The sequence below is a fragment of the Microcaecilia unicolor genome, chromosome 8 (genome assembly GCF_901765095.1).
Source record: "Microcaecilia unicolor chromosome 8, aMicUni1.1, whole genome shotgun sequence".
Lineage (NCBI taxonomy): Eukaryota > Metazoa > Chordata > Amphibia > Gymnophiona > Siphonopidae > Microcaecilia > Microcaecilia unicolor.
In genome coordinates, this window is record NC_044038.1 from 132,950,767 (window position 1) to 132,974,326 (window position 23,560).

A 23,560-nucleotide genomic window follows, 5' to 3' on the forward strand; every position below is an offset into this window, starting at 1 on the left:
CAGCTTGGTAAAAAGGCCCCTGAGAGTCCTATTTACTAAGCCACGCTAGAGGTGTGTTAGCATTTTTAGCACATGCTAAGCATTAGCACACGCTAACCATGTAGATGCCCATGCATCTACCTGGTTAGAGCACACTAATTTTTAGCACGTGCTAAAAACAACAGTGCATCTTAGTAAACAGGGCCCTACATATTAGAAGCTGACTATTTTCTTAAATTGATACACTCAGCAGGTCACCCAGCAGCGTATTTCCAAACCGCAGATACTGTAATAAAAGGTCACGAGTTTCCACAAACACAATTATTTGAAAGATTATCAGAGCTTGACTGGTAACATGGCTACTTGGCATTGAAAAGACAGATTACTCTTGAGTTTTTAGGTAAGTGCTTGATCCAGTAGGAGCTTTCGCCTGAATTCTATATATGGTAATTTGTGAATGATCCTGAAATCTGCAAATAAATAAATTAGTTACCAAGCAATTAACAATCAATTACTGATGTACATTGGCAGTAATCTGGATTTGCACACATATCTGGCTGTGCACGATGCTATTACGATCCGCACCCAAATCCTCTCGTGCACAACCCAAAGGGGCGTGGCCATGGGAGAGGCATGGGTTGGTCAGGGGCATTCCATTGAATTACATGCAATGTTATAGAATTTGGGGCATGGGCACCTAAGTTGCACCCCAGGATTTACATCAGGTTTCAGATGGTGTAAATCCTCGTACCTGCTAGGTGCTATTCTGTAAAAGCCACTCATCCTGGAGTGCCCTTTATAGAATAATGATGACAACTGATTTTTTCTGGCACCTATTTTTCGGTGCCATGTACTGAATCCAGCTCTAACTGTTCCTCTCAGCATATACGGCACATTAAGAAGGTGTGATATTGTGTACTGCGATGTGAAGAGACCAAGGTTTAAGGCCTGGTTCTGGCCTTCTACTTCCCAACTCAATACTCACAATCCTGGGATGTTTGCCCAGGATTTCAGGGCTTCCTGGCCGACTACTCTCACTGCAATGACTGGACTACAGGATGTTAGAAGATGTAATACTGGGGAAAGAATGGTCTCACACTTGTAAATGAAGCCTTATTGCAATAGATTAGACTGAGCTGGAAGCCCAAGGAGGAGGAGGAAACTGTTGCACTGTTACCAGAAAGAGATTCACTTACGTCCCATCCTGACGAGTAATGGTATAACCGTACTTTGGGTATTTAACAAACGACACGTTGACACCGACTAGTGGAGTTCCATCTGTTGTCACCACTTGGCCTCTTATCAGAGATATGAGACTGTGAAAGAAGAAGAATCACTATTAGCTGTGAAGCTGTGTTTGTGCAGATTCTACACTGACCTCTTTTCTTTCAGTTTGTTGTTCAGAAGTTCATGGTATAAGGTGATAGCTGAAGAGCCATGGAATTACAGACAATTCCAAATCCATCACCAACCTTATTTTGTAATCTGTATTGGGTCCCAAGGGGAGGTTCAACATTTTTTATTTACCTATTTTGTGTTTTCCTCTGTTTTTCAGACATGTATTGATGTTTTCTTAAATAGTTACAGTGCACAAGAGAGTATCATCTCTGAACAGAGAAAACTGCATTCTTTCAGGTCAACCACAGTGAGTCAAAAAAGTCCTTAACACATATCAAAGGCTAACACAGAAATTTATATTACGGGAGGGGAAGGGTGGGGAGAGCAACACTGAGGCTAATGTGCATTATATTAACTGCAAGGTAATGCAATTACTGTGGATCAGTTATCTACATTTTGAAAGGTACAGATTACTGCTTCCCATTACTGCTGCTGCTTCTGTCCACATGGAGGTGTTGTTGCCAATGTATTAAACTTTATTTTATTTGGTTTTAGTTCACACCTTTTTCAGTAGTAGCTCAAGGTGAGTCACATTTCCACGTCCCTAGAGGATTTAAAATCTAAATTTGTACCTGAGGCAACAGAAGATTAAGTGATTAGCCCAAGAGATCAAGGAGCTGGTTCCCTGGTTCTCATCCTGGTGCTCTAACCACTAGGCCTGCTCTTCCACTCCACAGCCTTCAACATGCATTAATGCAAAGGTTATTGCAGATTAGCCATCCCTTGTGAGTGGGGTGTGCCTACTGTACTTGAGTGTACCTAGCCCAGATTTAAAAAGGCAAGGAGTCAAATTTAATATTCAAATCCAATTATTTGTTTTCTATGCTGATTTCTTTTCTCAACAGGCAGCCTGAATTATCCATTTCCAGGCTGTCATCAGTTTTAAGGTCTGTCGTTATATCAAATATAATTAATACTTCCAGTGTTCTTTTTCTGCTTCCCCCTGCCATACAACCATGTCCCACCCAGCTCAGTGCATGTGCAGTCATGTGAGACAGAGATTCCTGAAAACGAAGATAGCTATCATTCCATCTCCATTTCATTGCTCCAATATATTACATGTCAGTTAAACAAAAACTATCAAAATGTCCTACACTGGGTCAAGATTTTGAGGGCAACTTTGAAACTCCCCATAGGGTGTGCAGTGCACAAGCTCATTTTGAAAATCTGGCTTGCTCACACATGAGTATAACAGTATTGTATGTATGGAGTGGAGGAGTGGCCTGGAGTGGAGGAGTGGCCTAGTGATTAGAGAACTGGTCTTGACATCCAGATCTGCCTGCTTCAAATCCCACTGCCGCTCCTTGTGATCTTGGGCATATCGCTTAACCCTCCATTGCCTCAGGTACAAACATTGTAAGCCCTGCAGGGGCAGGGAAATATCCAGAGTACCTGAATGTAACTCACGTTGAGCTACTACTGAAAAAGGTGTGAGCAAAATCCAAATAAATAAATATTAAATATTGTGCACCCACTGAACCTGCATGGACACAGGTGCAAAGGAAAGGCTCACAAGTGTGTGAGAAGATTTCAAAGTGAAACCTCTGCATGTACTTTCACTCCCCCTACCCTATTCTTCCTCTAAGCAGGTAAAAGTCATGTTTTTATCTTCAGGAGATGTTCTCCAGATTGAGTCAAGGTTAAAGGTTTTGGATGTGATACTGGATTCCAAACTAACATCCGAAGAACAGATGAATGAGCAAGTTAAAATTTTTTTCTTTCAGCTACACTAACTCCAGGCTATACGCTTTTTATTGAGTTCTGAGAGCTTTACAATTACAGCTCAGACAGTTCTATTACCACAGTTAGACTACTGCAATGCTCTTTATGGTGGGTTTTTGCATAAACAGAGAAACAGACTGCAGCTGCTTCTGAATACATCTACGAGACTAATTTTTAAGATGAGGAACTATGAGACTCAGGCCCCTTTTGTGCCAGTTGCATTGGCTGCCATTAGAGCAACGCATTAAGGGCCCTATTTATTAAGGTGCGCTACCATTTTTAGCGTGTGCTAAAAATTAGCACGTGCTAACTGTGTAGATGTCCATAGGAAGATTATGGGCATCTACATGGTTAGAATGTGCTAATGCTTAACGTGCGCTAAAAATGCTAGCATGCCTCTAGAGTGGCTTAGTAAACAGGGCCCTAAATTTAAAATAGCAACACTGATTTATAACATTCTGCACAGCTAGGGTTTTAACTTTTAACTTTTCCAAGTAATTATTCCAAGTTTTGTTTCCAGTCAACATTAAAAATTGGGTTAGCCTTCGATGAAAAACATTCGATTAAAATCTCACCCCCTTGTTTACTAAGCCATGCGGCAATGCCGACACAGCCCATTCAAAGTGAATGGGCTGGATCGGCATTAGCACAATGCAGCTGCTAGCGCAGTCTAGTAATCAGGGGGGGGGGGGGTCAATTTGAATATTCTTTTTTCTACCAAGGTGTCAAAATTTGGAATGATATTCCCATCCAAATTAGAAATATTCCTTCTTATTTCCTTTTTCGGAAAGCTTTAAAAACATATTCTCTATCTGGTTGAATAATTAATTGGAGGCTGAATCTTTTTGTATTTTCTCTTCATTTGAATGAAGATTTCTTGATGTAATCCGATTTGGAGACAGGAGGAATATAAGCAACAAATAGAATGTAGACAGCAATAAACCACATGCCTACCTGTGTAAAATCTCTGCAGTTTTGTCCCATTTATTTGTATAGTTCTCATGCTGTAACCTCTTCAAAGTAAGGGTCTTAGTTTTTGAATTGTCCTTTGTCTTGTCCTTTGCAAAGTGTGCATATGATATTGTTCAATATTGCTACTATCACTATTGTGACATGTCCAGTACACACTTATTTATTTATTATTTTGATTCATTAACCATCCTTATAGAAAGATTCACCCAAGCTGGTGTACAGCACAAAGTTATAATTTTATTAACAGCATAACAATAATAAAATGACTAAATATAAACATAAATACAATCAATGAGATAAACCTGAAGATGGCAAATTTAAGCCTAATAACAGGACTAACAGTATCAGAAATATACGCATTTAACAGCACTGTTGAATAATGTTATAACAGAAATGTCACTGACTGGTGTGGCATTTACTGATTTTTCAAATCTAAGAACCTTCTAAACTCTGGAGCCAGCATTCAGCCAGTGGTAGTCAGTGTTTCTTTACATTCTGGCTGCTGCTGGCTGACTTAGACCCGTATACTCTGTGCTGAACTCTATCCAGACGCTGACACTGAATATCCAAGTCTGGGGTGGCAGCTGAGAGTTACTTGGTTGCCGCCAAAATTTGGCAGTAGTACCGGATAGCTACCTGGTTAATTTATGATAGTCTTTTTGCTGTCCTAAATTAACTGCATAGCTAGCCAAGTGCTGCTGCTGAATATCAGTGGTGCCCAGGTAACTTTCAGCTCTGCCCTACTCAGGGCTGGCTCAAGGGTTAGTGGCACCCTTAACCAACAAGCTTTAGTGGCACCCAACCCCCATCACATTGCTTCTATTGTTCCCTCCCTCCCCTCATGGGTTTGGCATGTATTCCCCCCCCCAGTGAAGTCTCTCTTTCCCCCCTCATCTGTCCCCCTTCCTGTGGGTCCGGCACTGCTCCCTCGCCTTTTTCATTCCCCTGCAGTCTTGAGAGAGGTGAAGGAACAGTGCTGGACCCGCAGGGAGTGGGTACATAGAATGGGAGATACTGGATTTGGGGTTGGGGGCAAAGAAAAGGCTTAACCTGTAGACCAGGTGAGGTCAGAGGCTGAGTTTTTTGGTGCCCTTGAATGCCAGCCCTGGCCCTACTGCTACCCTAGACCACCCCAGCACTAACTTTATAGTGCCATGGCAGACAGATAAGATTTTCAGCAGTGCAATCCAGTTTTATGCCACTGAATATCTTCTCAGGACCTGGTCAGTGCCAGTTAACCAGAAAGGAGACTCTCCTACTCAGCTATCTAGCACTGAATATTTTCTCCTTTATATTTAGAGTCTGCCTTCTTGTTGACAGGTTGCACATAGAACGCTTGGAGGGGCATAATTGAACGTGAATGCCCATCTCCATGGGCATCTATCTCCGAGAACGGGTACGTGAAGGGGCGGGACAAACTGTATTTTGGAAAAAAATGGGCGTCCATCTTTTTTCCGATAATATGGTTTGTGCCAGCCAAATGCATCGGATTTGTGCGGATTTGAGCTGGGCGGTTTCGTTGTTCAGCTATAATGGAAACCGAAGGCGCCCAGCTCCAAAACGACCAAATCCAAGGCATTGGGTTGTGGGAGGGGCCAGGATTCGTAGTGCACTGGTCCCCCTCACATGCCAGGACACCTACCGGGCACCCTAGGGGGCACTTGTAACAATTAAAAAAAAGTTAACTACCTCTGAAGTCCATAGCTTCCATCCCTTGGGTGCTGAGCCCCCCAACCCCACTCCCCACAACTCTACACCATAACCATAGCACTTATGGCTGAAGGGGGGCACCTAGATGTGGGTACAGTAGGTTTTGGGGGCAGTTTGGAGGGCTCCCATTTACCACCACAAGTGTAACAGGTAGGGGGGATGGGCCTGGGTCCACCTGGCTGAAGTCCACTGCACCCACTAACAACTGCTCCAGGGACCTGCATACTGCTGTGATGGAGCTGGGTATGACTTTTGAGGCTGGCATACAGGCTGGAAAAAAATTTTTTTAAGTTGTTTTTTTTTGGGTGGGAGGGGGTTAGTGACCACTGGGGGAGTCAGGGGTGGTCATCCCCGATTCCCTCCGGTAGTCATCTGGAGGGGAATAATCGAACGTCGCCAGCGAAATAGGTCGCTGGTGATCTATTTTGGCGGCTGCGCAACAGCTGGCCGGAACCATATTTTCAAAAAAGATGTCCGGCCATCTTTTTTTCAATAATACGGAGTGGGCTGTCGAAATGCCTTGGATTTCGCCGGGTTTGAGATTGCCAGTTTTGTTTTTCCGCGATAATGGAAAAAACTGCCGGCGATCTCAAACCCGGCAAAATCCAAGGCATTTGGCCGTGGGAGGAGCCAGCATTTGTAGTGCAATGGTCCCTCTCACATGCCAGGACACCAACCGGGCACCCTAGGGGGCACTTCAAACATCTTTTATAAACAACCAAATTAGCTTCCAGGTGCATAGCACCCTTCCCTTGTGTGCTGAGTCCCCCAAATCCCCCCCAAAACCCACTGCCCACAAGTGTGCACCATTACCCTAGCCCTAAGGGCTGAAGGGGGGCACCTACATGTGGGTACAGTGGGTTTTGGGAGGTTTGGGAGGGCACAACATTACCCACCACAAGTGGAACAGGTAGGGGGGGATGGGCCTGGCTCTGCCTTTCTGCAGTCCACTGCAACCAACAACAACTGTTCCAGGGACCTGCATACTGCTGTCAGGGTGCTGGGTATGACATTTGAGGCTGACATACAGGCTGGCAAAAAAGTTTTGTATTTTAATAATTTTAGTGTGGGAGGGGGTTGGCGACCACTGGGGGAGTAAGGGGAGGTCATCCCTCATTCCCTCCGGTGGTCATCTGGCCAGTTGGGGCACCTTTTTGAGGCTTGGTCATGAAAATAAAAGGACCAAGTAAACCCGGCGAAATACTGCTTATCGCCGGGTTTTATTTTTCCATTATCCGCGAAAGCCGGCCATCTGGTAGCCACGCCCAAGCCTGCCCATGTCCCGCCTTCGCTTCGCCGCCAACATGCCCCTTTGAACTTTCGCTGGTGAGGCGAAGGGAAAGCGGCGAAGCTATCACAAATGTAGCTTTCGATTATACGCTTTTCGCCACTTTTGCGAAATCGCCGGCCATATCCCGATTTGTGTCGAGAAATAGCCGGCGATTACTTTCGATTATAAGCTGGCTGGTCATTTAGGGCACTTTTTTGGGACTTGTTCGTGAAAAAAAAGGGTCCAAAAAAGTGACCCAAATTCACGCTAAAAACGCCTTTCTTTTTTCGATTATCGGCCGAGGACGGCCATCTCTCCTCGGCCGATAAACATGCCCCAATCCCGCCTTCACCATGCCCCCGTCAACTTTGGCCATTTCCGCAACAGATTGCAGTTGAAGACGCCCAAAATCGGCTTTCGATTATACCGATTTGGGCGCCCACGGGAGAAAGACGCCCATCTCCCAATTTGGGTCGAAATATGGGCATCTTTCTCTTTCAAAAATAAGACGGTTGGTCTCCCACATTCTCGTTTCTGTGTGCTTAAGGATGTCATGAATAAGCATTGTTGGACCTTCTCTCGGGTGGTCAAGAAATTGGAGGAAATCCAAACTGTGTGCCCTGGATTCTAATGCCTCCTTCAATATAAAAACAATGGCCTTTATTATTTCTCTGACAAAATCAGTGAAGGAGGCTCCTCCAGTGGTGACTTTCTCTTTTCTTCTGGTAGAGAGAGGTTAGAGGAGAGATCAGTATACTCCTCTTGATCAGAGGAGCCCTCAGATCTAACCAGTGGTGTGCTGGTAAATGTTTAACAACAGGCTCTCTCCCCGGTCCACCTCTGCGTCCCCCCCCCCATCCACCTCTGCGCCCCTCGTCCACCTCTGAGTGCCCCTCCTCCCCAAATTGCAGAGCTGGCTATAGCCAGGGAAAGAGCCTGGGGGTGGGGGGCAATGCATTAGTCCAGGGAAAAAAAAATTAAATGATCCCAGGTTCCAATCTAATTCATGTTTAATGTGGGATAAAATGCCACAAATAAGTAAATAAATATAAACTTTTAATGTTGAGCACCTGATTCTCAAAGTGGACATATTCCAAACACTATAATAAAAATAAAATGATTTTTTTCTACCTTTGTTGTCTGGTGACTTTGTTTTTCTGATCATTCTGGCCCAGTATCCGATTCTACTGCTATCTGTCCTCTTAACTCCATTTCCATGGCTTCCTTTCCATTTATTTCTTTACTTTCCGCCTTTCTTCTTCATTTCTTGCCCTACATCCGTAAGTAAAAGCTGGGTCCTCTGCAGATTGGGAGCAGGAGGAGAGAGAACCCGGCGTCAGACCCCCCTTGGAGGCCCGGGCCCATGGAATTTTGAACCCCCCTGCCCCCCCTCTCAGCAGCCCTGCTCTAGGCACCTGTGTGGTTTTCTTACTAAAAAGTAGTGTTAAATATCAAAGGAACTCACAGTTACCCCAACTATAGACCTCACCTTTGCGGCTGCCCAAATGTGGCAAAGGCCCATGGAATTTACTGCATTCTGTAAGTGATAGCCCTGTCCATGACTCTCCCATGCTCCACCAATATAAATGACCCCTTGCATTTGCATGATATATCAGTGACGTACACCCTTACAGAATAGCACTTAGGTGTTTTGCTGCCTTTTATGTGTGCGTAAATCCTGACAAACATTGGATTTACACCTGTGGACATTATGGGCTCAACTTAATAAAGGGTGCTAAAACCACTTAAGCCATGTCTATGGCTGGTATAAATGGTCAGCCTAAATGTGGCAATTGCACACGTAAATTCAAGTATAATATAAAGCGCATGCTAAATAGTGGGAATGCCCATGCCCCACCCATGGAAACGCCCCCTTTGCAGTTACACACCAGAACACTTAGACGCCCAATTATGAAATAGTGCCTAAGTGCAGTTAAGTTCACTTAACTGCACAATGGTTCACAAAATTATCTACGGTGAAGCCCCGGGATACATGACAGACCTGATTGACCTACCAACTAGAAATACTTCAAAATCAACACGAACATACTTAAACCTGCACTACCCAAGCTGCAAAGAACTCAAATACAAATCAACTTATGCATCCAGTTTTTCCTACATAAGCATACAATTGTAGAACGCACTTCCAAAAGCCTTGAAAATCACGTATGACCACCTACACTTCCGGAGAACACTAAAAACTTATTTGTTCAAAAAGGCATACCCTACAAACCCAACATACATGCCTGACCGCTGCAACAAAATAAAACCAAAATACGGTATGGACACAACACAACTCTTCCGTGTATGATGCCCCTATGTGGCTATACCACATGAACTTTATCTTACCTCTACATCACTCTATTTGTTTACACCAGAGTCTGCAATCGCATCTCCGGCATTATGTAAGCCACATGAGCCTGCAAATAAGTGGGAAAATGTGGGATACAAATGTAACAAATAAATAAATAAACTGCCGTTTTACCCATATTTAGGTGCTCATTACCATTATCTTCCATTTCTGTGTATACAGTTGGGTGTCTAATTGGTACCTAACTTATGATGCACTACACAGAAAAACAAGAACAAGAGACACCAATTGGTCTGCTCAGATACAAGTATAAAAAAAAGCAGATCAAGTAAAGTAAAAAGAGAAGTGGTTTGTTAAAACAGTAACCCGAAGTGGACACGTTTCGCCCTCAGGTTGCGTCAGGTGTAAAAACTACAAAATAAAAACATACACACAAACTCTCATAATGAACAATAATTAAAATCAATACAATATAAAACTCAAAATTTAAAAAACATGAAAATTATATAAGAGATATATAGACTTAATACTCACATATAGGCGACAAGTGATCTCAATATGATTTAGTGTATTTGGGGAAAAGGAAATATATAGATCAGTGCCATTTTCCTTGTGACGTGTGATTCCATATTATTCAATCTATAATCATCTTAATTCAAAAATCTACTGCAAAAGTTCCAAAAAGAACTGCATTATTTTCAATACCTTGAATGAGAATAGCAATGCAGGAAAAGTGAATCATAATGTGATGGTTTGAGCAGGTGATCTAGCAGCAGTAGTAGTGATCTACTATTTGTTTAACAATGCCAATGATGTGGCGATATTTTGGAACTTTTGCAGTAGATTTTTGATTTATATGAGCTTTTTGAACATATTCTGTTGAAATTCTTAAAGCTATAATGTAGATGATTACTCTGTTTTTAAAATGAAGGAATACTAGATGGTAATCAATCATTGAGATATGTTGCTTTTCTGTTTTAGGTGTTTTTATAAGTTAACTTTTAGGGGAATGCTTTGTAATAATACCATTTTAGGTATGTAAACACTTGATTTACTTCTTGACAACTTCTCTATGTGAGCACTTTCACATTAGTATCACATTGAATTAAAATGATTATAGATTGAATAATATGGAATTGCATGTCACATGGAAAATGGCACTGATCTGTATATTTCCTTTTCCCCAAATACACTAAATCATTGAAATCACTTGTCTCCTGTTTTTTAATTTTGAGTTTTATATTGTATTGATTGTAATTGTTCATTATGAGATTTTTTATGTATGTTTTTATTTTGTAGATTTTAGCCCTGACGCAGCCTCAGGGTGAAACATGGCCACGTTGGGTAACTGTTTTATTAATAAACCACTTCTCTTTGCACTATATAGAAGACCCATCTATTTGAATCAATCTACGGAAAGAACCAAAACACATAGAGTCCACACTCACTGTTCATCAATGCATCATACATCCACTTATGATCTCTCATCCCCCATAATTCAACCCTACTCATACACTTACTCACAGAAATATGCACACCACATGCCTTTGTGTCTTAACACTGCCCTTAAGCTTCATGTTAACGTCCCATTGTGATATTCCTAATGATAATTCGATTATCTCGCATAACTTGTACAATATAACCCATAACCAAGTTGTAACAAATGTATTTTCATTATTCTTATCTTATTGTAAGCCACACTGAGCCCGCAAAGAGGTTGGAAAATGTGGGATACAAATGCAAACAATAAATAAATTACCCTCTATTTGGAGAAACACTTTTGATGTTTCACCCCTAATGCAGACAGTTGCCGAAACATGGCTTCATAAGTCTTAGTTTTATCAATAAAATTCCATTGCCATACTGGTGTCTTTGTTTTTCCTTCGGCCTTCATGGTCTCTCATAAGAACATAAGAATAGCCATACTGAGTCAGACCAATGGCCCATCTAGTCCAGCATCCTGCTTCCAGCAGTGACCAATCAAGGTCACAAGTACCTGGCAGAAATCCAGTTAGTAGCACCATTCCATGCTACTAATCCCAGGACAAGCAGTGGCTTCCCCCATGTCCATCTCAATAACAGACTATGGACTTTTACCCCAGGAACTTGTCCAAACCTTTTTGAAACTCAGATACGCTAACCGTCTCCTGACCGGGATGCATTTTCCTTGACCCTACTTCAGGAGTACTGCCAGCTGCAGGGTGAAACATGGGGCCATGTTGGATAATTTTTGCTGTTCACACTAAAGGTGACAGATTTAATGGTGCAGCTTGCTATTTTGTATATCTTAAAGAGCAAAATATTAAAAACTAGTAAAAAAGGCCCGGTTCTAAAAAAATGAAACGGGCGCTAGCAAGGCTGTTTTGTAATGGTGATTATGTTTTTAAGGATCTCGGTGAAGCAATTTCTCCTCTCTCTCCTGCCTTCCCCTCCATATCCAGCGATTCTTCCCTCCCCTCCATGTCCCGTGATTCTGGCCTCCCGTCCATTTCCAAAGATCCTCCTCTGCCCTGCTGTCCCCTCCGTGTCCCGCGATTCTGGCATGCCAGCGATCCTCCTCTGCCCTGCCATTCCCTCCGTGTCCTGCGATTTTGGCCTCCCCTCCATGTCCAGCAATTCTCCTCTGCCCTGCCATCCCCTTTGTGTCCCGCGATTCTGCCCTCCCCTCCATGTCCAGCGATTCTCCTCTGCCCTGCCCTCCCCTCCGTGTCCTGCGATTCTGCCCTCCCCCCATGTCCAGCGATTCTCCTCTGCCCTGCCCTCCCATCCGTGTCCCACGATTCTCCCCTTGCCTCCTATTCCCTCCATGTCCAGTGATTCTCCTCTGCCCTGCCCTCCCATCCGTGTCCCGCGATTCTCTTCTCTCCTCCCAACCCATCCATCGATTCTCCTCTGCTCTGCCCTCCCCTCCCCTCAATGTCCAGCGACTGTCCTGTGCCCTGCCCTCCCACCTATGTTCCGCGATTCTGCCCTCCCCAGCAATCATCCATGTCCTGTGATTCTCTCCTCTTCTCCCATCCCATCCATGTCATCGATTCTCCTCTGCCCTGTCCTTCCCTCACCTCGATGTCCCGCAATTGTCCTCCCCTCCATGTCCTGCGATTATCCTGTGCCCTTCCTCCCATCCATGTCCTCCGATTCTGCCCTCCCCAGCGATTCTCCTCTGCCCTCCTCCCCTCCTGCGTTCCGTTGCCTTCACTTGCTTGCGTTCGTAACATCCTGACGTTAGCTTGCCTCCAGCGTTCCCTTCCCTCTCACTGTTCTGCCCTCCTCTGACGTCATTTCGACTTTACGCGAGGGCGGGACAGTGAGAAGGAAGGGAACGCTGGAGGCTTGCTGATGTCAGGATGTTACGAACCTGATCAGCCAGCCAGCCAGCTGTAGAACGCTGACGGTACAAATTATTATATTAGATGCACAAGGGAGTGAAAACCTTTACAAAGAATATCAAGGGTAATTTTGCAACAGGGCCCCTGCCTATTTTAGAAAGGTCACACTAGGCACCCAAATGATTTTTTTTATCTAATGCTTCTCCTGGAATAAATATGAGTATGTCACAAACACACAACCCAAATTCAGTTTTAAACTCAATTTGATATCGGATTGTCAGAGGTGTAAGCGCAACCAATTCTTTATGGGCAATTACCACCACAAGTGTTCATCTGTCCAACAGTCAATGCAACAACTGAATGTCTTCAACTCTAACTCAGGGGTCCTTTTACTAAGGTGCGCTGAAAAATGGCCTGTGGTAGTGTAGGTGCGGGTTTTGGGTGCTCGTGGTTCCATGTTTCAGCGCATCTGCAAAATAAAAATTGCCATGCGTCCATTTTGGATCTGAGATCTTACCGCCAGCCATTGACTTAGCACAAAGGTTTCATGTGTTAACCGGGCGGTAATGACCTACGCGCATAGAATGCCAAATTATTTTTTAGATGCGCATAGCAGACGTGCGTCAAAAATGAAATTACTGCAAGGGCCATGCGGTAGTCAGGTGGTAACTCCAATCTGGCACACGTTGGACGAATGTAGGCGCCTACGTGGCTTAGTAAAAGGGCCCCTAAGCGTTGTTATCTAGATCATGCTGTATCAGTCCATAAAGTTATTCCGCAGTGCTATCTGGATAGTGTCAGGTCAATCTATAAAGATATTCAGTGTTGTTAACCGGATACTGTCGTGTCAGTCTGTAAAGATATCCAGATAGTGCCGTTAAATGTTTTTCTCAGTGATTGTTATCCAGTTAGCAGGTGCTGCTACCCGGATAAATTCCTTTGAATATTGTCCCCTCAAAAAATGAGGGAGGATAAAGATCATACAGTTTATTCATGCTGCCCATCCAAGCCAACCAATATTAAAGCTCTGTCGGACACGAATTTGTGCAGATTTTAGTGCCATTACCTATTCATCGGTAACACAACTGCCTGAGTTTTCTGTGCACATTGATCTTAATTAGCAACAATTATTTTTTTTCCACAGCTCAAGCCAGAAACATTTAAAACATGACACCTGTTTTCTAATTGTAATGAATTTTCCAGTGGCAAATTCATGCAGTTTCTGTTGACAAGCAGGACATTCAGGTACACAAAGTATGTTGATGTTATTGCATAACACCGGAATGGAGCAGCTCTCTCGGAGTTTATAACCAATGCAAAGGCTCTGTGTAGTTGCAACCTTCTCACATGATCTCCTAAGGTTATTGCACATGAAAATAAAGGTCTCCCATATACCATCTCCTGTTGTTGCTTTTCATCACATTTCAACTAAAAAGAAGAATGCATGAGGAATATTTTCCTTTAATGTTTCAATTGCAGGGGTCCTTTTACTAAGCCGTGCCCAACGCGTGCCAATTTGGAGTTGTCACCCGGCTACCACATGGTCCTTGCGGTAATTTCATTTTTGACGCGCGACCACTACGTGCGTCCAAAAAATAATTTTTCTTTTCTGACGGGCATCAGCTATGTGCATAGGTCATTACCGTCCAGTTAATGTGTGAGACCTTACTGCTAAGTCAATGGCTGGCGGTAAGGTCTCAGACCCAAAATGGATGCGCGGCAATTTTAATTTTGCCGTACATCCATTTTCAGCAAAAATTTAAAAAAAGACATTTTTGCAGGCGTGCTGAAAAATGGATCTGTGCGCACCCAAAACCTGTGCCTACACTACTGCAAGCCATTTTTTCAGTGCACCTTAGTAAAAGGACCCCGCAATTTCTTAACCCCTGATATTCAGCCTTTGGCAGGCAGTGCACTTAGCTGCCACTGCTGGTGCTGACCCTGGATATTCAATGCTGGACCATATCTGTAGAAGTTTGTCTGGCATCAGACTCAGTTCCCACTACTCTTCCCCAAGGTAACACCTCAACAGCCATGTTATATTTCTTACGTATTTTTGAATTCACTCACTGTTTTTCACTCTACCATCTCTCCTGGAAGGCCTTTCCAGGCATCCACTACCCTCTCTGTTACTAACACATCTTAATGGTAGCTCACACTGATAACTCCCCCCCACCCCCCAACCTTATAGATTTTAACATATGTATATGCTTCTAGCCTCAGATACAGTTATACAGTTAATTATACAGAGAGGAACAGAGTTCCACTGAATCCATCCTCACAGCTCTCAATTGATAGTCCAGGCATATGTGAAACTTCTTCCTCTTTCCCCAACACCTCTACTGAATCTGTAGTGAAAAATCGCAAAGAAGGGAAGGGTCTCAAGTTCCTGAATCATTATATTCCTTGAAGTTCAATGCAACTTACCTACACTAGAAAAAGATTCTGTTTTTTTGCCACGTGAAGAATTCCATTTGAGGATGATAAAATCTGTTTACTCCTTATTTTAAATGATGCCCCATGATTTGTTTGTGAACATGGGTTATTATTTTTATGAACCAAAATATCCCAACTGGTATAGAATAAAACTATGATATTATACTGAGTCCATTGGTCTTTACCTCTAGAAAAAGATACTTAGGGGATCTTTTACTGAAGTGTAGTAAGCAGTTAAAATGCATGTGGTACCACAGATCCGCAATAACCATTAGAGCAAGGCTGGCATACTTAGCATGCACTAATTCCCAGGTTAATAGGTTAGTGCAAATTGAGCAGGAAGTGGGCATGACAGGGATGAGTTGGGGGAGCAACAAACTGACAGAGCTAACATGAAGGTTGTTATGGTTTGCTACCTGTCACGACTGCCAATAGCATGGCTGCACTTACTGTCACCTGAAGAGGAGGTGCTAAGTGCAGCCACGCTCAGGGCCGCAGAGAGGGGGGGGGGGTGGCCCTGGCCACGCTCCCTGCAGTCTGGTAGCACAGCTGGTGTCACAACAAGTTCTATGGTGGCACATTCCACTGCCCCTGTCTGATACCTCCCTGAAGGTTCAATATTCCCCACATCTGATTCTCCCTGAAGGCCCCCTACCAATCTGAACCCATCCTTGTGCCCCAAAACCCATCCTTGAAGGAAAACTCCTCACCCCCAGCTCTTGCCCCTCCCCTATCACCCTGATGCCCCCTTCCAGGACCTACCTGGAGGTATCCATGGTGGTTAGTGGTGCAGGAGCATTCCACCTGTGCTTCCATCCAGACCTCAGCTGGGCTCCAGAATTGGATATCATGATCCCCAGCAGAAGTCTCACAGTAGTGCTAAGGGGCATCCTTCTATGAATGGATGCTCTCTAGTGGTAGAACCATAAGACTACTGCTAGCTGTCATGGTAACTTCTTTGGAGCCTGGCTGAGGCCTGAGCAGGGACAGAGAGGGAAAGCTTTCACCCTGGCACCACTGACCACCACGGACACCCATGGATAAGTCCTGGGGGAAGGGGTAGTGGGGGAGGGATGGGCTCCAGGGGTAAGGAAGAGGTTTTATTTGAGAGGTGGGGTTATTAGACGGGACAGGGTTTGTGCACAGGGGTGAGATAGGACTGGTGGGGATCCTTCAGGGGGATCAAATATATAGGGACGGATTTGTGAGGATTGTGTGTGGGGGCACTGGACCTTCAGAGGGTCTTGGACATGGAGGCCTGGGGTGTATGTGCCTCCATGGCTACCAGACATTAGTATATTTATTTTTGTGTGCCCCCTCATACCATGTAGCAGACAGCGAGGTGCTCCCATGCTGCCACTTCATGTAACGTGGTGCCAAAGCACTGACTATCTGCCTTCTGTGGTAAATGCAAGGTTCATCCTGGACACACCTCCTGCATTTACTGTGTGCTAGTGTTTGCTTCTAATGAACACTGACTGCAAAAACATAGCACACTTTAGTAAAAGGGCTATTTAGAATGTTAAATGCAAGTTGAACGGAACTAGCCTCTAGCAGTCGCCACTGAACACGTACTGTTTGTACTGTACCTGCTATTAAATGGGTTTTCTCCAGGAATTATATGAGTGCTGTCTTTTCCCATCAAAAGTTTAATTCTGTCATAGAAGGATTTCACTGCTGGAGAGCCTGACTGGCTTTGCTGAATAATGTCAAGAGGATCACGAGACCCACGGCAAAGTAAACTGGACTGGCAAGGTGGCTGAAGACAGCAGTCTGGGTCCAGACAATCCACAAGTCCATCTGCAAGAAGCAAATCAATCAAAAGCCTTCAGTTTGTGCACATTTCAACTTCTGGCTGGGTACATAATTGCTGTGTTTGAAAAACATTATGAGGTGACTTTCAAACCATTTACGCATATAAGTTGGCTGCCTCGGAGGGTTTCTCAGTGTACATACTCTTAGCTACACTAGAAGGCGTTTTCCTTTTGGGCATGTTTAGGTTGCGAGAGTAAACTGAGGATGCACTTTGGGGTTGATATAAGTGTGAGTGTTTTTTTTTCAGCTGCTGCCAGCGTTATTCCTGGATATTCAATGTGGCCATGTCTGGACACTGGCATTGAATATAGTGATCTCTTATGCTGTGACGTGTGACATTCAGCACTTAGCTGCCCAAGCAACACCTCATAAAGATAGGACTGACTTTTATTTGGTCCAATATGGCCGCTTAACTCAGCCAGTTAAGTGCTGAACATTGGCACTGAAGTGCCAACTCCGCCCCTACTTAACTTAGGTCCCCAGACCACCCAAAAATCAATTGGCTTTGAGTTTAGCAGTCTGTGGTGATCTTCAGCAGCACTAACTGGTTAAGTGTCATTGAATATCAGTGGACAGCCCTGCACAAGCGATTTAACTGGCCAGGAACTGAATATCGACCAGGTCCTGTTTTCAATGGCACAGGTGCTGTTCTGCCCCACCCTCCACCTTCAGCAGCTGCATAAATAATGGATGCAAAACATGTGGGTTTCTTTAATGCACACACTAGTTTTCAAAGTGAACCTGTGTGCTACAAACTACATATGCTAAAGTACCCATGCATTTTACAGCAATTATCTCCTCCATGAAACAGGGTGACGATATGTTAATCCTCTGCTGAAATTGAAGGTGTGGCAGGTTCCCCAGTCGATCTTAAGTTGCTTCTATATCTCTGTAGCTGCATGTTGCATGCTAGCAGAAAAGGTGTAGTGTTTAGATCACAGATGCGATGACACTTCAAAATCTTCTCATTCAACGTAGCCATAAAATATGGCTGCCTTGTTAAAAGTTACCAAGTCACAAACAGTGACCAATACACAAAGGGGATCACATACAAATGAGATGCACATATCGCCACTGTTTGAGACTCAAAGCTGTTAAATGCATTTGACAGCTTGCACAAAAATCCCTGCTGATTCAGTGGACCGTTTTCTGACACCCCCCCCCATGGTGCCCCCTGCGCCTCCTGACCCCCTCCCTCTGGTGCCCCCATGCCTCCCGACCCTCCCCAAACAATTCCCTGGTAGTCCAACAAACACCAGACAAAATAGCTCCAACGTAAAATCGTTTGTGTTGAATTGGTATAACAGAGAAAAGCCCTCAGAAACCGCTGGTAAAATACAAACCCCACATCCCCTCTTTTATCGTGGGGGTCATTATATTTTGCTTAGCCCTGCTCAGTGCATCCCAGAATGCACTGAACAGGCGCTGGGCACTGCCATTTTGGAAGAGGCAGGACCCGAGGCATGAGGAAGGCGGTGTTGCTTTTGCTCTCTTGCCTCCAACTTTTTAAAGGTACAGGCAGGGGAGGGCAGGGGGTCAATAGATCACCAGGGTAATCTCTGCTAGGGTCCGGGTGTGGCCGCCGGGTTCACTGGACCACTAGGGAATTATTTCAGGGGGGGGGGATAGGCACGGGGTCCATTGGACCACCAGGGAATTGTTTTAGGAAGGGTTGGGGGGGGTGCCAAGAAGCACAGGGGGAGGGGGTATGGGGTCCACCGGACCACCAGGGAATTGTTTCAGGGAGGTCTCCAGGAGGAGAAAGGTAGGGAGCACAAGATGAGGAGCCAAAATATTTGCTCTTTAAAGCTAGGCACTCTGGAGCTGTGCAATGCCCAGAATGCTCATTGTAATACATTTGCATAGGATTCTCGTTGGCTGCTAATGGCACATGTTAAGAGTCATGGAAAACCCCTTTCTGCATTACTCACAAAATAATGTTTGCTTTAGACTGGCTACAACCAGTGTAATACAAACGTTCCTAGCACGGTAAGCTTTGTGCATCAGGTCCTGAAGCTAGTCCTGTAAAAACCTATTGGGTTTTGCTACTAGCTCAGCTACAGCAGCTGTTCATCATTTAGCACCAGAGCTCTTGTCAAGGGTCTGAAGCTTTCCTCAGCAGCAAATCTGAGACTAAAAAGAACACTGAGAGCCCTGTTTATTAAACAGCAATAATAAATCTCACAGTTGATACACAGTAACTGCAAGAGCTAATCCATGATAGCTGCAAAGCTTCCTCGGTAATTGCTGGTGTTCCTGGCACTTGGGTAAATGCAACCGTGCCCGTAACATGGGACATGGGTAGATATCGCACATTAATGGCGAAGTTGATAACATGGAATGCAGTTAACTACACCTCCAGAAGGTGGTGGAGTTAGCAGTTCCATGTTATCTACCACATTACCTGTTAACGCGCATTAACGATATCTATGTTAACCACAAGTCATAGGTCCAATCTCTTCCTCTCCCTGTGTTTACTGCAGCTTAAAGGAGCTTACCATGGGACATGCTGTAGAGGCATTCCGTGGTAACTTTGCAATATGTATGCGCAAACCATGCACTAAAAAATAACAGACAGGGCACGTCTGGGGGCAGAGAGTGGGCGTTTCTGCACTAATCAGTTAGTGAACTGGTGTTACTGTGTGCTAACTGGTTTGTGCAGAATTAGCATTTTGTCCCTTACTGCCTACAAAATAGGTGTTGGAAAGTGCTCATGCACTAATTTTTGTTAATGGCTGCATGCCAAATGGCAACATTAGTACATGGCCATTTATTTGGAAAATGGTACGGCTGCATTGAAAATGGCCTTAGAGCGTAGGAAAGATCCACATGAGGGCATGCTAAGGGCACTTTTTAATGCCGTTTTAAGGAGCTCTAGGTGTTCAACTTAGCAGTTAACTTGTGCTAGCTCTGTGGGCCATTTTATTCCTATGGGCTTCTTAGCAATTACCATGTGCTAATTGTTAGCGCATGGTACATCTGTTATCGCACCTTATTAAAGAAGCCCTGTGTTAAAACATGTTAAAACCTGCGTTAATCACCTACCATGGTTTCGTAAATAAAGGCCTGAGATGTGTCCAGTCTGGTGACACCATGAACAGATCCTCAAACTAAAATAGTAGCCAAGTCAGAGCACAGTGCATGTATTTCGAATTATTTCCTGCTTTTTACTGAACTATATTAGAAAGCTGCCTTTAGGTTCACTATGTACCTTTACAAAACTAATTTAATTAAAGTAGCTTTTCATGTTGGTTGAGATAATGAGAAATGTTGATGAAATGAGAAAACCAAGCATAAATGAACTTGACTCTATCTGTGAAGGAAGCAGAGAGATTCATTCAGTGAGACAGAGCAGAAATTCAATTGCCACTTGGTATGTGGGTAGCAAAAAAGAGCAGAACTCAATGCAGCTTTCCCACCTAATACCTGCAGACAATGGTGCAGGACTGAGATTTATCCTGCAAATGATGGTATCAGTGACTAGTCCAAGCAGAAAGCCCAAAGCCACAAAACAGGGGTGGACAAAAGAGATGGTTCCAAAGGACACAGGTAAATCAGAAGCAAGAGTTTCTTAAAGAGTTTATTAGCCAAAATTCATAAGCAGTAATTCACAGGAGACCCAGGTGACCCTGCACAGGCCCCTGAAGAAGGCTCTGCACCAAAACAAGGCCCATATAGGGTCACCTGGGTCTCCTGTGGATTACTGCTTATGAATTTTGGCTAGTAAACTCTTTCAGAAACTCTTACTTCTGATTTGCCTGTGTCCTTTGCAAACATCTCTTTCATCCACCCCTGTTTTGCGGCTTTGATATCATTGACCAGTCATTGTCATGGATCATATATGTACTGTTGAAGCATGCCAGACTCTACATCTGTCTCACATTCTGTCTCTGAATTTCCTGGCTTGGTTTACTCAGGGACCCATTTGCACGCCAACAGGTTACCGCAAAATGCATTAAAGTTGTTTGGAGTACTTTACGTATTAGCAAGGGATATGCATTACCTATTTTTTGAAAATATTTGTCGGAGGGGATATATCATGGATGGAGAGTGGATGTTCCAGCTAATGTGTTATGATTAACGTGCGCTAACTGGACAACACAGAGTTAACATGGGAGCACTTAGCACCTCCTAAATAGAAGGCAGTAAGTGTTCCTAAGTTAATTTTTTGCAGATACCACAAGCTAAGGACAACATTAGCATATGACATGCAAAAAATTTATAAAAGCCATTGTGAAGAGAGGGAATATGTGGAAATGTATTTGAAGTTCATATTAAATTTAATGACTTCCTTGACACAGCAGAAGTGAAACAACGCTATATCGGAAGGATATTCTCTGTGCACTGAAAAACTGATATATTGCTTAAACTAAGTCAAATTTATTTAAAACTTTTGACACGAATTGATATATTTTTTTTATTAAGAGTGAAGGATAATGATAAAAAATGGACTCATGAAGATCTAAGGTGCTGGTTGGGATATCAGTGTAGTCCACAAGTGCCTACTATCAGGTGGGCCACAAAAAAATGTAAGTGAGTGAGGGGATTTGTTTATGTGGTTAGCCACCTCTCATGGTAGGTTTTTATATATCACATTTGGGTTGCATTATATAGTATACGCATATACATTGCAACTCCACCCCTGCTCTGCCAAACCATGCCCCAGGGAATACCTATAAGTACAGGGGGTACTTAAATTTTTTTTTTTCCATGCAAGTTTTAAATTTAAAACTTGATGTCTGATCTTCAAGGCCTTAAAGGAAATGGCCCAGAGTACTTGAAGAACAGGGTCTCCCCTCTACAGACCTCCAAGGTCACTAAGATCCTCCCAAGGAGAATCCCTAACCACACCCTCTCTAAATGAAATCACATGATGTGAGGCCCGCAAATGAACCTTCTCCGGAGTAGCCCCCACACTCTGGAATGCACTCCCTGAAAGGCTTCATTTTAACACAAGACTATCACTACTTCAGGAAGCAGGTGAAAGCTTGGATCTTCAACCAGGCTTTTAAAGGAAGAAGTAAATGACACTGGTTGCACATACTTCAGAACATGTTTACCCATCCTACCCTAAGCTAAGATAATGTTCAAGCACCTTCCTGACCTCATTTGCAACTTTCTTTAAATTAATCCCCTTATTTTCTTATTCCTGTTACTCTATCTTATCTATATGTTCCATCTTTGCTTATACTCTAGGCTGTCTATGAAAACGTTTTACTGCATATTGTGTTGACATTCAGGGGCATTTTCGAAATAGGACGCCCATCTTCCGACACAAATCGGGAGATGGGCGTCCTTCTCTCAGGGTCGCCCAAATCGGCATAATCAAAAGCCGATTTTGGGCGTCCTCAACTGCTTTCCATCGCGGGGACGACCAAAGTTCTCGGGGGCATGTTGGCAGTGTACCGAAGGCGGGATGGGGGCATGCTTAACAGATGGGCGTCCTCGGCCAATAATGGAAAAAAGAAGGGCGTCCCTGACGAGCATTTGTCCGACTTTACTTGGTCCCTTTTTTTTCACGACCAAGCCTTGAAAAGGTGCCCGAACTGACCAGATGACTACCGGAGGGAATCGGGGATGACCTCCCCTTACTCCCCCAGTGGTCACCAACCCCCTCACACCCCCCAAAAAATATTTAAAAACATTTTTTCCAGCCTCTATGCCAGCCTCAGATGTCATACCCAGCTCCATGACAGCAGTATGCATGTCCCTGGAGAAGTTTTTAGTGGGTGCAGGCCCATCCCCCCCCCCACCTGTTATACTTGTGGTGGTAAATGTGAGCCCTCCAAAACCCACCCGAAACCCACTGTACCCACATGTAGGTGCCCCCCCCTTCATCCCTAAGGGCTATGGTAGTGGTGTATAGTTGTGGGGAGTGGGTTTTGGGGGGCTCAGCACCCAATGTAAGGGACCTATGGACCTGGGAGCAATTTCTGAAGTTCACTGCAGTGCCCCCTAGGGTGCCCAGTTGGTGTCCTGGCATGTAAGGGGGACAAGTGCACTACGAATGCTGGCTCCTCCCATGACCAAATGCCTTGGATTTGGTCGTTTTTGAGATGGGCGTCCTTGGTTTCCATTATCGTCTAAAACTGGGGACGACCATCTCTAAGGTCGAAGATCTCAACATTTAGATTGACCATCTCTAAGGTCGACCTAAATGTTGAGATTTGGGCGTCCCCGACCGTATTATCGAAACGAAAGATTGACATCCATCTTGTTTCGATAATGCGGGTTTCCCTGCCCCTTCGCGGGAACATCTTTAGAGATGGACGCCCTTAGAGATGGTCATTCCCGTTCAATTATGCCCCTCATTGTAATGTAGCATACTATGCCATACTTAGTGTTATTTGAATATTTTTACTGCGGTAATTGTCTTGCTTATGTTTGACTTATTCTTGCTGTACACTGCCTTGAGTGAATTCCTTCAAAAACATGGTAAATAAATTCTAATAAATAAATAAATGCAAATCGCTTCCAAGCTTTGCTCAAAATTTGATATATCACTTGTGAGAAATCTGTCAAAGTGGTTTACAATTACCAAATCAAGGAAATAAACAAATTAAGGAAAGGAAATAAAATGGATAACAGGATAGAAACTGAGAGAGAAAGCAGCACACT

At 44.0% G+C, this 23,560-nt stretch overlaps 1 protein-coding gene across 1 annotated transcript in view; it reads right to left on the minus strand.

Annotated features, from left to right (window-relative positions):
• The window catches only part of TENM2 (teneurin transmembrane protein 2), a 1,250,894-nt gene that overhangs the window by 195,152 nt on the left and 1,032,182 nt on the right, over window positions 1-23,560 (minus strand). Inside the window, exons 13-14 of the mRNA XM_030212543.1 lie at window positions 16,717-16,927; window positions 1,176-1,295 (exon numbers count right to left, since the gene is read on the minus strand). Coding sequence (XP_030068403.1) covers window positions 1,176-1,295; window positions 16,717-16,927 — 331 coding nt within the window. The remainder of the gene's footprint in view (window positions 1-1,175; window positions 1,296-16,716; window positions 16,928-23,560) is intronic.